We start from the raw sequence: 16,377 nt of genomic DNA on the forward strand, positions 1-16,377 counted from the left end.
AAGGGAGATGCTTTTTAGTCTGAATGAAGGCGAGCAAAATTTTGAAAAAGTGTCAGTGTACTACAGTTAGTTAAAGCTAAAATTCTGGTCATGGAAACGAAATGTCATGATTTCAGGCTTGGAGACAGCTGCCTATCTTGATCACAGCAATACAGCATGCAATAACTTACAAAATCGTTTGCATCCTGTAAAATAAATACCAGATCTTTGTTTATCATACGTGCAGAAAGTTCAATGTCAAATAATTGCAGGGAAATGCATTTGATGTTCATCTTCAAAAGTACTGTGTTTCATCAGCATATCTCTCTGCAGCTCATTTTTACATGAAACACAAGTTCTTGACACAAAAAGGACAAGAAGTCCAAAACAAAAAGCTAGCTGTTAAGGATTCATATTAATGTCTTGGCTGGCAGCAACTGGATCTGAGAAAAATGGTTTACCTCTGGTCATGTAAACACTTGGAGGCCTCTGTTGAGAGGACATACTAAGCTGACTGGAAATTTAATGACTCAGGAAGCAAAAGTCTCCAAAAAGCATAGGAGTTCCTAACCATTTTGTGACACATCTGTACTAGAACTACTAGCTACCACCCTGCAGTGGTTCCTGAGGATAAAGGTACAGAAGAGCTGTGTCTTACCTCTGTTATATTTCGGTACTTTCAGATTCCACTCATTATTAGCAGTTGACATGGTTGAGCTCCAACCCTGAGCAGTCCCCATGACATTTAAATTGTGTACTCTATGCACAATTTTGCATTTTACAAAAGGTAAAGTTAAAAAAAATCATCACAAACTGATTAATGAAGATGAGTTTAACAGCTTCTTTAAGATGTTTCATGCAGTTTCCAAGGTAGTCTTCTACATAATTTATTTCTATCCCCTTACTTAGAGAAGAAGATTGGTAAATTTAGAACTTGATTCACAAACACACTTAGGCACTACAGAGAGGTGCTCAGCATTGCAATTCTGTTTTTATGCACCTGGAGAGGAGCAATTACTCTGGAGGCCAGAGTGAAGAACAGCCAAAGGGATGAAAATGCCTTAAGCTCTACCTCTCCTCTGGACCTCCGTGCTGAGACCAAGCTAGTACTAATTCCAACCCTTCTGCTTCCCAGCTGCTTAACCCCACCTTTTCTATATGCACTGTCCCTCACTCACAAAACAGTGATGGAGAAATGTGATTCTTTTTCCTCTATCAACTTGTGAGCAAACATCCCTATGCATGCAGCAGGTCCAGGGCTGCAGCTTGCCTTTGCAAGGTATTTGAAGCTGCAGCAGGCAGTTAAACGCTCCAGCCACCTGCCATAGGTGAGCCAGGGCTGTTGTTGACATTGCTACTGTTTTCATGAAGTACCTGAAGATTTGCTGATCTGGAGAGAGCAGTTCTGCATGAAGAAATGTTCTTCCTAATGACAGGAGATGCCCTCCTCTTACATTGTATTTCACAGTTACCAGGGCCAGGAGCACGAATTGCCTCTTCCCTACCTGTAGGCAAAAAAAAAAAAAAAAAAAAAGGAGGCCTGCTCAGAATCTCTTTCTCCAAGTAAACTGTTAATTTCTGCAGGAGAATTTCTGCCTACCTTTTGAATTCTGACAGGGTTTTTTTAGATTAAAGTGTTTTAGGATTTTCAGTGCCCCAAGATTTAAGGGGGTGTATTGAATATCGGTGCCTGGGTCTGAGCAAAATTTGGGCGCCTGAAGTTCTTTGATGGGACAAGCCTGAGGTGTCTGAACAGTCAGTGACCAGTAGCTGTTTTGTCTGTTCAGGCATCAGTTAATCAAATCTTCCCCTGGAAACCCCATGTTAAATTTTAACTTGTCCTCAGATGTCTAGAACTCTTGCAATAGGCCATTGCTTGACTTTATTCACAATGAAGTACTTACTGTATATTAAAAAGCCCCTACTAGAATCATTTCAAATCAGTTGGAACAGTACAGGCTTGGGACCCTAATCATTTCAAAACTGAAGAGCTGTTTCAAATTGTAAGAGAAGCAGATCATTTAAATAACTTAGCTCTGCACTCCCTCAGACTTCCAGATTTTCAAGTGCACTTCAGCCTGGAAGTGAATGTGGTATTGGACATAACTCAGCGCAGCACACTTTACAATCAGCAGAGTACAGTTTGGAGAGCATTTGAAGTTAAGCTGAGATTGCTCAGTGCAATGATGCCCAGATTCCCCCATTAACTTTCAGATTGCAACAATCTAACATCTGAGACTCTCCAGTTACTTTAAATCACTTGATTGTTTTTGTAAGGCAGTGCTCCCATTTTATTATTTTTTTTTAAAGACTGGATTTATTTTTTTTTTTAACCAAGACAAAACAAAATGTTGCAGTATTTCACCTCTGAAGACCAAGGCTGAAATACTGCATATAGACTTTACCAGCTTTAAAATCTGAGGCAGGGGCAGCAGCTTTGTGCTGAAAGCCAGTTCTATCTGTCACACACAAGGCTCCTATTCTTGTGTTGGAAGACTTCAAAATGACTTGTATATGACATGGGCATTGAGAAAGCAGCCAGCCTGTCCTCAGTAGCACTTCCTTCAGCCTTCTGAAAGAGAATGCAGAGCATGTTGATTTAACCGCTCCAGCGCCTTTGGATATATGACATACATCCAGGAAAAAGGATGCCTGTGGGACACAGGGGACCTATATGCTGCATCCTGCATGCTTTGGAAATAATGAGAAGGCCTGAGACATTCATTGGACATTTACATGTGAAGGGCTAATTCAACCTATTATTGTGCTACTAAAGTATGGACAACTGAAGTTGAGGCAAATTAATTGCTTTGATTAATAATTTGTGAACAGTGTAATTTTGTGTTGAAATTAAATGGTTTGTTTTAGGAAACAAAGAGATATTCTAGCTGTGGAGAAGGCAGAGCAATTAATTTGATTTTAATTGGTTTGTTGTTATGGCTAAAGAAAGGAAGTAAGGAAATGGCAGGTGTTTCATAGTTGTGGTTATTGACCAGGCAGTGAGAAAGTTTAATGCCTAGTTTCAGCCATTTGGCAGCTGGGACAAAGGCTTCTTTTGCTAGTAGAGCTGACTTTGGTAGCCATGCTCTGGCACCCAGCATCATCCTCCCAGTTCAACTTCCGTGATGCCATGAGATGAACTAGATGAGGAAACAGATCTGTATTGCAAATAATTTAAGGAGGAGAATGAGGGGGAGTTAACCTAAATCGATTAAAAAAATTTTTGATTTTTTGAATTTTCCAGAAAGCCTCCAACATGCATTCATGTGTACATCATAGCCTCCATTTCTCCAGCAAGTTCAAAATGCCAGTGTTTTCTAATGACTGAAGTTCACTACAGTTGTCAGTTGGAAGAGAATTATTGCACTTGTTTTAGTGCTACCTTCTTTTTTTTTCTGCAAATACCTCATGCAGTATAAGCTACATTTGCCTTTTCCCCTACAAAATTACACCGTGATTCATAATTATCTTGTGTCTAAGTAATACACTATGGGTTTCTTTTCTCCCTGTCTGTTTGCAAGTGATGAGCTCCTGGGTTTCAACAGAATTCTTGTTATCATTCCCTAAGTGCATGGCTTTGATATTGTACTATTAAATTTCATCCCATTTCTAATACTCCAATCCTCAGGGTCATTCAGCTCTCACTGCTTTACTCTCCTCTGTATTGGCAATGCCTGGAAGCATTGTGTCCTCAGCAAATTTCATTAGCATCTATGCAAGATAGTTAATGAAAGTATTAAAGAAGATTGCTCACCAGACTGGTCCTTGAGGAACTTCACGAGTAACTAGTCTGCAGTGTAGTGGTTCCCAGTGGCACTGATGGGTTTTCTGGTTCCTACCTCACAGAACAAAAATAATTCTCTGGCATGTGGGTAACACCCCTGAGTGATCAGGCAAATGTTTCTGTCTCCTGTGAGACACTATTAGCAAAAGAAGAGGCTATGACCATGTTATTGTCAACAGTATGCTGCAATTTTCCTTATAAAAATCTTTATTATCTCTGTAAAACATGTGGGGCTTGTGGGGTCACTTCTGCAGTACTGCTGTTCTCTAAACTGATTGTCCTCACATCCCCATTTGTTCATTACCACAGGTGGATCTAAGCCTTCTCCGCTTCGTCTCTGGAATTGGGACCCAAGGAGCTATCTCTAAAGAAACAAAGAAAGAATATTACCTGAAAACATACCGTGTGGACGTCAGCTCCAATGGAGAAGACTGGATTACACTTAAGGAGGGAAACAAGCCTGTTGTAAGTCTTTTCTCTTTTACCTCTCTTTGGCCAAGAAATAGGCTATTGAACTCCTTAGTTACTATCTGTTCTAAATAAATAAATATATAAAATAAATGTTTAATCAGCATGATGAAGGTTCACAGTATCCCAAACCCAAAAGACAGAAATTGTCTCAATAGAGATGGACCACAGAAATTGTTTGTGGGCAGCCTCAAGCAGCCGAAAAGGTGCTTCATCACCCACTGTAGCCATCAGAATTGGAGTGGTTTGGCTCATTTCCCTGGAGTGTGCTGCTGTTTCCCAGTTTGCTAGAGATTTCCTATGTGACCTTGAGAAAACAATATGGGGGAACTTTTTAAAATATAGGACCCTTATCTGCTGCAAAGCTCTGGATATGTGCTGTTTCAGTACCTCAGCATAGCCCTGCTGCCTTGCAGGAGTGCTACCAAGTCATTAGTAATTTGTAAGACTTCTAAGCATTTCAGTGGTGGAGGTCATGTAGGCAGATAATTAGGCATACCTTTCCATCCTTATAGATTTTTATCACCTTTCCGTTTATCAGCGCATTTGCTCCTTGTGACCTCCCAATCAAACAGCTTTAGACACTCATGAGAAAAATCTTCATTATCCGCTACCACGAGCATAAAGCTCGTTACTGAGAAGTCAGTTCTGCTCCAGCTCTCACATGAATAGTCCCAGTGAGGCTGTGCCTCCCTTCCTGCCTCACCTGGGACATACCCAGGGGCAGCATCTCCAGCAACTGCCAGAAGCTGATGAAACTGGAAATGTTTTGTACTGACTCTCTTCAAAAGAGCTTTTTTGTGGCTCTTCTGCAAGGACTCAGCATGGCTGTGTAATATTAAGTTGTCAGTGTAACCATACCTAGCTGTAAATATTTGGTTACTGGTTTGTCCCTTACTTATCTGTAAGTGCTATGCCAAGGCTGCTACAATTATCTAGTCAAAATGGTAGCAGTGATCAGTGTGTTCATCTTTCTTCTTTGAAACACTTAGTACACAAATAAACCAAATAATAATAATAACAAGGAATCCTGAAAGCCTCTCTTTGACAGGTGTTATCCTGGTTTTCCAGTTGAGAAGGAACTTTAGAAAGTCACATGCCTCACTGTGGGCACTATGTAATGATTTGTAAAAGTACAATATCTGACTTACCCAAAGTCACAGGAGGAGCCAACACTACAGCACGTACAAGACACAGAGTTTCCTGGCTCTGGTTCCCGTAATCTGAACAAATGCCTCTTTCAAATTCAGACCATGCCCGATTTTCATTATCAGCTTCAATTTGTAAACTCTCCAAGAGTGTATTTTACATGAGTTTCCATTGTACGTGCTGTCTTTAATTCACAGAGAACTGAACTAAATGTCTTGTATTTGTTCAAAGGGTTTATTAAAAAAAAAAAAAAAAAAATCAGAGTTCTAAAATGACAATATTTTGCTGTTGAATAGGACAAGGAAAAAAAAAAAAAAAAAAAAAAAAAACAACTGTACAACCGGTCTCCCTCTAGTATCTTTACACAAATCAAAAGTTAAGGAGACTTGGCTATGAAAAAAATGACAGGCAGCCACCAATGTCCTGAAGGAAGCCTCAGCGAGCTGTGTACTCATCAGGAGCTGTGTGCATTAGGGAGACTCACTGCCTTGGCCAGAGGCACACCTCGAGAATGGTAGCATGTCCTTCAGAGAAAGAAAAAATAATAATTGCTGAAAAGAAATGTAGATTCATTTAAAATCTCTTGCTGGGTATGAAACTCCAATATTAAATTATTAAATTATTTAAGAAATTACCAGTCCTGATGAGCTGGCAGCTGTGTGCTGCTGGCCTCCACTGCAAATTAGCGCAGTTATTGCAAGTAACAAACAGGAAAGTAGACACCGTATGTAAGAAATTGAAGAATATCCCATAAAAGGCCAGAGGCCCCTGTCCCTGGCAAACAACAGGAAGTCAGTTCCCTCTATGTGAGAAAGAAGCAGGAAGCTGAATCACCTTCTTTGGACTAGAACATTGCAAGGTTTTGGCTCTGCTAGGAAGGAGTGTGTTAGCAGGATCCTCGACATGAAAGCACAGCACAATCCTGTCTCTTCTTGTGGAAGTCTCATTGTTCATCTGATCTGCCCGTTAGCCTCAGGGGACTCGGAGAAAATCTTAGAACCCTCTATATAGCTTGTAAATAGACTTCCATTGCAGTATGCAAGGAGATAGAAAGGCTGAGTGTTTGTTAAAGGATTTAAAGACAGAAGGTTAACAGAGCGAGGGTTGCACAACACGCTCTGAAAAACACTTATGTCCAAGGACAGCAAAACAATATGTGTTTTTAGCTTAACTCCATACAGGGATTTTTACATGGTCTAACTGAAATCCAAACCTTTAACTTGGGCGTGAGGTTTTGTAGTTTTTTGCATCATTCTGTGAGTGTGCAAGGAATAAAACTCTCCTAATTGGGCAGTGAGGGACTATTCCAGGACATGGCAATCCTTGATACGAAAAGAGCTGCGTATAGATCTAGGCATTAGGAATACATCAACATTGGCAGGGAGTGGACAGAGCCTTGCTGTGTTCAGGGGGGGATCCTGCTCTCCTGGTGGCCCTGAGCTCCCCTGGTCTGCTCTGCAGCATTATGGTGTGCTATGGGATGTGGCAGGTGGCAAATATTTTTTTAATATAATTGACCATCTTTTTCCTCCCAAAGGAAAGCTTATTTTTCTGCAACATTGTGTTAGCAGTTTAATGAGATAGCTCTCCATGTAAGTCTTTTGTCTCATCCCCCACAAAAATAATCCTGGCTAGACCTTGTGTCACTAGTATCTGTAAAGCACAGAATTATAAACACCATTTAAAAGAAAGCCTAACATATATATACTTTTTCTTTCCACACAAAGGTGTTTCAAGGGAATAGCAATCCCACTGATGTTGTTTACAGACCGTTTGCCAAACCAGTTTTAACACGGTTTGTGCGAATTAGACCTGTGACTTGGGAAAACGGAGTATCGCTGAGATTTGAAGTGTATGGCTGCAAGATAACAGGTAGGTCTTGGGAAGGATTTTAAAAACAAAGGAACTTCTTGTGCCTATGCTGCATTTTTTATTTTTATTACTGAAATGCATCTTCACTATTTCCACTGTGGTCTGAATGTAGATATGTAAACAAACTGAGAAAGAAAACCCGACACAAACATCCAGTGTTATCTTAATGTTGTTCTAGCATTCTCTTTTAAGTGTTTGGCTTTAAGAAGTTTAATAAATAAAGTGCAATTACTTTTCATGTTGTGTTTTTTTTACGGATCCATGCAAATTACCTGAGATACACAGCTATTTTCCAAATTCACCTCCTGTTTTCCCTTCTTTACTCTCCCGTCCCCCTCTCTCACGACTGCTATTTGTAGTTTGATCTCAGCAGATTTCATATACATATAACACTGCAAGGTACAAACCCTGAGATCTGAAGCCTATTCCAGCATCTAGACATATAAACCCAGGTGCTCACTGGTGCTCACTTCTTGGAATGTAATCCCTTTATATCACACAGACACCTACCCAAATAACTGCCCAAAGTACTTTCTGAGCTAACAGCAAAAGGTGTTCACTACCATGAAAATGCTATCTTCAAAAAAAATAGACACAACCAAGACAACATTTTATATGTAAAGTAAAAATAATCTTCTATAAGACCATTTACAAGGTGCATATTAAAGTAAACGTTAATGATTGAGTATTTTTATAAATCTGATTTTTCTAAAAAAATGTGCCATTTTATAGTACTTAATACAGTTTACTGGCACTAATTTTTAATAGTTCTGTGGATTTTTCTTTCCTTAAGGTCTTTCTTCAAAATGTTTCTTAGGACTGACCTCCGTAGAGTAGGAACATAAGATTAATGAATACAGAGTTATAAAATTCCAAGTAAATCTATGAAATCTTTCCAGATTAGATGAAGGTAAAATCAGCAGAACTGGTATTACAGTCTATATTGGAAATCTTCATTCCTTGTTAGTAGCTTTTCCTACTTTTGACTTATATTTATCTGGGACTATAACAGAAGTAATTATTTATCTTATGTGTCCTTTGAAAATGCCTGAGACCAAAGAAATGCAATAGAAAAATACAGGTTCTACAATAAACTGTATTTTATAGAATATATAAAAGATTTCCATTTCCAACATCATAAGAAATAAGTAATCTGCAACAGGGTTATGGCTGATTTGGGAAATTTTCCCTAGGGAAATATTCACAAATTCAGATGTGACCCTGCACTCTTTGGCTTAGCAAGAAGAATAGAAAACAAGAATAGAATAAGATTTTCTGATCCTTTTGGTTCCCATCAAGACAGAAATACTTGTGGTATTTTGGTACTTCCATTTCCTGCCAAAACTAGGATGTGCAAGTTTGAACAAATAAAAATTATATACAAACCCAAAAAGATTATTTTCGATATAAGAAAGAAATAAGAAATTGCTTATGAGAGTTGAAATGATTGATATGTCCTGTTTCTGTTTTGGTGTTTGTTCAGATTAACTATTTAGTTCATTGTTTTTTTTTGTTTGTTTGTTTTTTCTTTGTAGATTATCCTTGCTCTGGGATGCTGGGTATGGTGTCTGGGCTCATTCCTGACTCTCAAATTACTGCATCTACTCAAGTTGATCGAAACTGGATCCCAGAAAATGCTCGCCTCATAACAAGCCGTTCAGGTTGGGCGCTGCCACCAACTACTCATCCATATACAAATGAATGGCTTCAAATAGACCTTGGCGAAGAAAAAAAGGTGAGGGGCATAATTGTCCAAGGAGGCAAGCACCGAGAAAACAAAGTATTCATGAAAAAATTCAAAATCGGCTACAGCAACAATGGATCAGATTGGAAAATGATCATGGATTCTAGCAAGAAAAAGATAAAGGTAAGGAGGATTGCTCTGCATGGGGAGGAACTCATATTTATTTTCATACCTTTATCTCTGATCTTGGAAAGGCACAACGGCACATTAGAATGAAGCTAAACAGGAGGGTTTGTAGGACAAAAATACTGAAGGGGTGCTGTGGTAGTGGTAAAATGAGTGCAGGAGCTGATCTCAGGAAATTAACCACTCTGGCAAAGGTTTCATGTATTCAGCGGCTAGTTCAGAAGATTACTTCTGCCAAGGGTGATGCACCTCTTCAGCCCCTAGGTTACTCCAAAATCCCATGTAACAGTAATATCCAGCACTACCAAAAAAGTGGAGTTCCATCTGCAGTTTTCTGTGAGTGGGCTTATTTGAGACACAGAATTACTTTTCATCTGCTTCTTTTTTTTTTCTGAGCAGCTGAATGAGGATGGTGTTATTTAACTCAATGGGGTACCTGTTGGATTTCTGAACTGCCTGTAGGCTGCTTTGAGAGCTTCACAGGCTCTCCATGATAGTCTGATCTAAGTCGCACTGCAAGAGTGATGTCGTTTTTGACATTATCCCATCATAGGTGGAAAGTACTATTGTATTATTACGAGTGAAGAATCTTGGTGCGTGATTGGGAATAAAGGGAAGCTGGTTTGTAGGATCAAGCAAAAAGTGCAAGGCATTTACAGGGAAGGGTCAAATAAATTGCTGGGTTAAATGACAGGAAAAAGAATATGAGTATTCTCCAGAAAAGCTTCTGGGAACGTACCTACTTCGCTTTGTCTTTGAATGTATGCTCTTCAGGACAATAAAATGTACTGTTTAGAAAATTGACCCCAAATCCCATTCATTATTTTCCATCTACTTTTGCTATTGTTGCTCAACCAAGTGTATTTTTGCCTTGAGAGTCACAACCCTTTCTCAGTCCTTCCTTTCCCTTGAGGGAAGCAGTGGGCACACAGAACTGTTCGGGAACTGAACTGCTGCAGTACTGGGAAGATCAGGGAATGTGATCCACCAGAAATGTGCCCGCAAAAGGCAAATCAGTACGGTGCTTGGCAGACGGAAACCTTGAGAGTTGTTCCATATCTTAGCTGTGTCAGTCTGGAAATTAAATGTAAAAGCTGTTTTGCTATAGAGACTTCAATTGGGCAAACCTATGTTTCTTTAAAGGAAAAGCTGAGTGGGCTCATGGATGTAGCTTTTCCAGGCACATTTGGTAAATATTGGACTTCATTCTCTCCTGTTTTAATCTCACTGAATATGTCTGCATTTTCTCACTTCTCATCACTTTTCATCATTTGTTTTGGGGATTAAAACTAAATGAATTCAGCCTTTGCAGTCAGCTCCTTTCTCTTGTTACCATGAGTTTTGACTTCATCATAAAGTGTGAAGAGAGTGTAAATCAACAATGGTATCTAACCATTTTCTTTCTAAAATAGATGTTGTTTTGACATGTACTTCTACACTGCGGCTCAATGAGGGAAAAAAATAATGCCATATGCTTTCAAAGCAGTGCGCCGTCTGCTGCATGGCTTTCTGTTTTCTAATACAAGCACTTGCCATCATTGTCAGAAGTTAACGGTTTGACAAGAAAACTAGAGTGCTAACTAACACACTGAGCCCATCCTCAGCTTTCATCACTACCAGAAATTAACTTTCAAAGATTAATGGAACTAGGAGGGCTGGAATTCAAATCTCTTGTGGCCTAATTATAATCCTTCCCCAAAATTCAAGACTTTTAATAAACTTTACTCCAAAGCACAAATTTTCTTTAAAGAGAATTAGATAAATCCTATGATTTGGGAGTCTAAGGGATTTAAAATGTTAATACTGGAATGTAGTATTTTTGAATGTAAGTGGAGCTGGATGGGACAGAATGCTATAATGAGTCACAGCAGGAACATGGATTAGAAACAGCCCTGTTTTATGAAATGAAACACATCGTTTCACTTGGTTAAAGTCTTGACTTTCAATAAACAAACAACTGCACGTTAGGAAAAGAAAGAACAATGACAAGCTAAATGTAAAAACAGAGTGTGTCCAAAGGATGAAACATTGCCTTGGTCCTCAATGGAACCTTGTCATCCATACCTGCAGCTACTTCCATAGGACTACCATAACTCTTTCCTCTTTTTCCACTTTCTACTGTTTTTGTCTGTGCAGAATGTTTCCCCTTTAGCCTCTATCAAGCACACAGAGAAGTGAACACCACTCAGATCCTCAAACAACCATGCAGAACTCCATACTTATTTCAAAATCCAGCTGGTATTTGTTCTCCAAAGTCTTGCTCAAGCTTGCTCAGTACATTCATCTTTGTCTTCCATACTTTTTTCCTACTTCCACTTACCGACTGATGACCTTTTTTTTTTTCACACCTCTTCTGGTCATGTCTTGCACAAGAAACAGAATATCCTGCCATCTGGAACAACCTTTTTAAATTTCTCTGCCATACTTATTTTGATTTAAAAAGCTATTAGGAAGACTTTTTTTTTCCCTCTTGCTTATTTATATTCTCTCTTGTTTAGCAATTATTTATTATACTTGTTTTTGCAGTACAAGTAGTATGCAAGAAGTAAAGCGATTTGTGACATACCCTATATAAAAGACACTCATAAAATGAAGTTTTACTGTATACTTTTTTCTCTTCCCCCACAAAGAATATCAGTGCGTGTTTTAAATGAACAGTCAAAATTGAATCACAGGCAGCTCTGCACTACAAAGGACAATGATTCAATATAATTATGATTCAATATAATTCTAGATGCCTATTGAATTCTAATGTCTATGTGTCAGTACTCCAGTATTGATGTCTTTTATAAAACAGTTTTCATTATTATATGTTGCTATTAAGACTACTATTAAAAAGGAAGCAAGGATTCCTCAGATACATGTGTCTGTCTACTTTTTGCACATAAAATGGCATTCATTCTTTCTCATATGGTAGGTAGCTTTTCTGATCATTTGCACTACATTGCTGTTGAAATATAATAATATATAATTGCATGTTAATTAGATCTGACAGGCCATCTACATGTGAATTCTTGACAACTGTCTTTTATGCACTGTCAGAATACCAGGTCAGCCAGTGCTCCTTGAAGACACCTTAGAGATAAGTCATTCCTAGGAAATAGGAGCAGAAGTGTTAATGTAGAAATTATTTCTTTTAATACAGTTGGTCATAGCCACCCATCATCATTGGCTTTTGTGACTGACACTCTAACCAATGGCCAGAAGGCATTTTGGACCATTGGTTCATTATATACAGATGCAGAGCAAAAACAAGCAAGGCTTTTAGGACTGCACTAAAAATACAAGCAGCAATTGGTTTTACCTATGCTTTTTTTTCTGTCTTGGACAATGCAGCCTGTTTTACCCATGGCTTCTGTTTTCTCTGCCCCCAGGTCAATAGGAAGAGTTTATTGCAGGTTGGGTTTTGTTATAATTCAAAATGAAGACAGACAGGTGGTGGTTTCTTCCAGAAGAAAGCTTCAGGCCTCATAGCTATGTGTTGGAAGTAACAGCACTTCTAAACAGTTCATATAAGTTAGTTTTAATGATTTGTTATTTAACTAATTCATAGAAAATAAAGTTGAAAACATTTTACTTTTACTTCATCGTTATACGTATTTTCATATATTGTTCTTTATTCTTTATAAGATCTTCTGAAGTTATTTTTTACCATAAAATAGGCTAAAAAAAAAAAAACTGTTTGCCTGTCTTGGATCGCAAACACTTCATGGCAAGGACTGTTTCTTTGTACATTTAATTCATTCTCATGACCGATTATCTCCATGGATGCACCCAGGGTGTTGCTTTAAGTACAAATTATAACATGTTCCATATGCAAAATTTCACTGACAGGAGAAGCTGAAAGTATCAAACAAATGCCATTGAGAGCTGTATTATGGCTCAAGAACCCAGAGTGCAACTCAGACAAGAGATTTTTGTCTGAAATGTACATTCACTGACCTGCCTTACCCGTTAGATTATATTGCAGTTTTATCAGGAAGCAGCTTTCTTCTTTCTTTCTTTCTTTTTATTCTTATTCAATAGCAGTCTCACTGGAAGAACTCTTGCAGCTACTGTTCCTGGAGTTTAATTTATGCCTTTTGAAATAACTGCAACTTGTGAAACTCTGTCACTGGGGGAAATCAGATTGAAATTTTCTCTTGAATAGTTGGATTATTATTGTAACCACTTAAAAGGTGACAGGATCTTCACCTCAGTCATTTTTTTTTCCCTAAAAACTGTTGAAAATGTCACCCAGCTAAACCCCAGATCAGAGCGTCATTTAAAAACATGTCTCATTAAACACTCAGCTCTTGTTATGACCCTGATGGATTGGTTGCTACTGAGTTTATGAAAAAAAAAAAAAAAAAGAAAAGAAAAGAAAAATGAAAAATGAAATGCATTACCTTTCCAAGAAGCTTAAACTGTATTTTCCGTTCTCATTTAGGGCAGGGAAGTCTGACACTTATTAAATGGTTAGAATCTGGCCTACTTCTCATCTAATTCAAAGGCTAGAGAATGAAGAAAATGTTGAAAATATCTTTTCTTTTTTAACAAGTAGCATTTGTTATGCTTTGCAGACTTTTGAAGGAAACACCAACTACGACACACCTGAACTGCGGACTTTTGAACCTGTATCGACAAGATTCATCCGTGTCTATCCTGAGAGAGCCACACATGGAGGACTGGGACTGCGAATGGAGCTGCTGGGCTGTGAACTCGAAGGTAATTGCTCTGCTAGAGATGAATGCACTTTATTATTTTCACACATACATTCTGTACTTGGACTACTGCTGAACACTGCTGTTCCTGTACAGGCAGCACGTTGGACTCTCGCTTCCGTGACTGCCATTAGTGCTGTTTCTTGGACTAATCAGTTCCTTCTCTGCAGACATTTGAATATGCCCAAGGCACAAATATTATTCTTTTTCCCATTCCTTTGTTGAATCACAGTGATATTCGCCACATGGTTTTCTGTTCCCTTAAGCAACCTTATGATTATACTTTCAAGAAGCATAGAGCTAGTATTATAAAATAAAGGAACTTATATTTTGTGTTACAATGATACAATCCAGGAAGAGACGTTTTCTGAGAATGCAGAGGGTGTGTTGGACTAAATACAGCAATTATGCCTCTTGCTCCTTCAAAAACTGTGAAAGTCGCACCAGACAGTATGGTAGACAATGATTACTTGTCTGGTTAGGGTCTGTGCTCTTCTTTCTGGGGAGAAAGGGAGGTCCCCTTTGTTCCATACCAAGCTTTAATTTTGCAATAGTATGTCAAGAGATGAAAGACCAGGAAAAGCAAAGTTTAGACATTTATCCTTGGGCTGTGACATGAGATATAATAATGCTTTGATTTTTGTTATATAAACAATAATTATTTAACATCATAGATAACTACAGATAACTACATGAATTTCACATTTTTATGTGGTGGATAATGTTACAGTGGCATGGGTTATAAATCACAGAGCTTAACAATACATATAGTAACAAAACACATTATTGGGGGTTTCGTGTGATACCTCATAAAGAAGTGGTTGAACAGGCTCCCAAGATGAATGAAACCAAATGTTCTGCCTCCATTTCTTTCTCACCATTTCATTCCCAAGGTAGACAAGTGGGAAGTATTTTCTGTGAGAACTACCAAGTTCTGTGTTGTTTTTTAGTGAAGGCCAGACTGAATAAGTGTGTTTTTCACTTGGCCCGGAAAGTGGGTAGGTTGGAAATACTTCTTAGTTCCTGCAGGAAGTCCTCATTTCCTGTGGGAATTCTTAGTTCCTGCAGACTATTGTGCTGCTTGCTCAGAAAAGAGAAAAGAAAACTCAGCACCTGCCCTGTGTAAACTCACAACCTGTGGGTAACGTCCTCCTGTCACAGGCGTCCTGTAGCCACCTAGACATCAAGAAGTGAGCCCATGGACCACCGTACAAGAATGTGTTACTCAGGGAGATGGAGGAGCCAAAGAGTAGCCTAACTAGGCAAAATGCCTTTTATTTTGGGGAAACTGCTGCATCGAGCATAATGTTCCCCTGGGACACATTACTTTTATTTATCTTCCCACTATGGTGCACTTCTGAAGGTAGTTCACCTGTAGATCACCCATGGACAGGCAAGGTCAATTTCAAAGCACCTATGGGAGAAGCAGAATAAGAAAACTTTATTGTATAACTGTGTCTTAAGGAGGGAGTTGAATGAAGAGAAGTTACTTGAGATTTCCTGAGGAGGACGGGAGCTGAAATGAGAAAAGAAGCACAGACAAGAGTAGAAATCAGATCTCGAGCAGTAATGAGCAAGGGGAAGCTTTGTGTGCTCAGAGCATCCCAGGGGGTTTATATGAAATGATGGCAGGGATGTAGGCAAGCTTGAGGCTATACAGGGGCATGAAGATCGGGATAAGAAACTCAACTCGATGTAGAAAGCTAGAGGGAGCTCCCAGAGGGGTTTTTAAAGAGATATGGGGAACAGACACTCTGTATAATTCATAACAGGTACAGAAGTGTGCAGAAGAACTAGGGCTAGATTATACCTGTAAAGCATAGGTTGGGTTCCTTGTTTCACCCCAGAATATAGCTACTTCAGAAACTACCATCCCTTCTGACATTATGAGTCCAAGTGCTTAATACCTTATGTGGCCAGTGGACTCCAGGGGCAGTAGAAGGACAAAGAAGAATCCAAGGAAGAGAAGCATTATTGTACAGCTAATAATACAGTAAAGCATTGTTAATGAAAATAACAGTAGTTGACAGCAGGCGAAGCCTGGACCATGTTCCCAGTCTGGTTATCTTAAGCCAGGGAACTATACTTAGAACATAAAACTTAAACATAACACCAGGTATCTGTATCCCGATTTTCCAGATGTGATATGTTTTGCAGACACTGGGATTTAGATATATTTTCTGGCATCTTTCACAAATCTCAAGACCTTAATTGTAATAACGAAGGTCAGATTTTACTGGTTATGGAGCAGCTACCGGAAAGTCATCACCAGTGAGAAGCAAGCAGGTGGCCAGGAGGGATGACTGACATCATTGATGTCTTACTTATTTATAACTTCAATAAAAACAAAAGAAACTTCTTCCAGATCATCTCATTGAGCACAAAGTGATTCTACATCATACTGCCTTCCTGTCACTGTTACCAGGACTCTTTTCAGACATTTCCTCTCTTGTACGTGCTCTGCAGAGAGGTTTCTTTGGCAGTGTGGCAGGTGCTGCAGAATCACCACCTTGAGCACGGAGCCCTCCTGCTGCTAGGTACAGGCCCACTCA

General features: G+C 39.0%; 1 protein-coding gene across 7 annotated transcripts in view; it reads left to right on the plus strand.

Annotated features, from left to right (window-relative positions):
- The window catches only part of NRP1 (neuropilin 1), a 112,448-nt gene that overhangs the window by 74,355 nt on the left and 21,716 nt on the right, over nucleotides 1–16,377 (plus strand). For all 7 annotated transcript variants that reach the window (XM_082753697.1, XM_082753701.1, XM_082753700.1 and 4 more), the window contains 4 exons: nucleotides 4,073–4,228; nucleotides 7,108–7,252; nucleotides 8,788–9,119; nucleotides 13,685–13,829. In XM_082753697.1, coding sequence (XP_082609823.1) covers nucleotides 4,073–4,228; nucleotides 7,108–7,252; nucleotides 8,788–9,119; nucleotides 13,685–13,829 — 778 coding nt within the window. The remainder of the gene's footprint in view (nucleotides 1–4,072; nucleotides 4,229–7,107; nucleotides 7,253–8,787; nucleotides 9,120–13,684; nucleotides 13,830–16,377) is intronic.

The sequence above is a fragment of the Aythya marila genome (assembly GCF_965140915.1).
Source record: "Aythya marila genome assembly, chromosome: 2".
Classification (NCBI taxonomy): Eukaryota; Metazoa; Chordata; class Aves; order Anseriformes; family Anatidae; genus Aythya; species Aythya marila.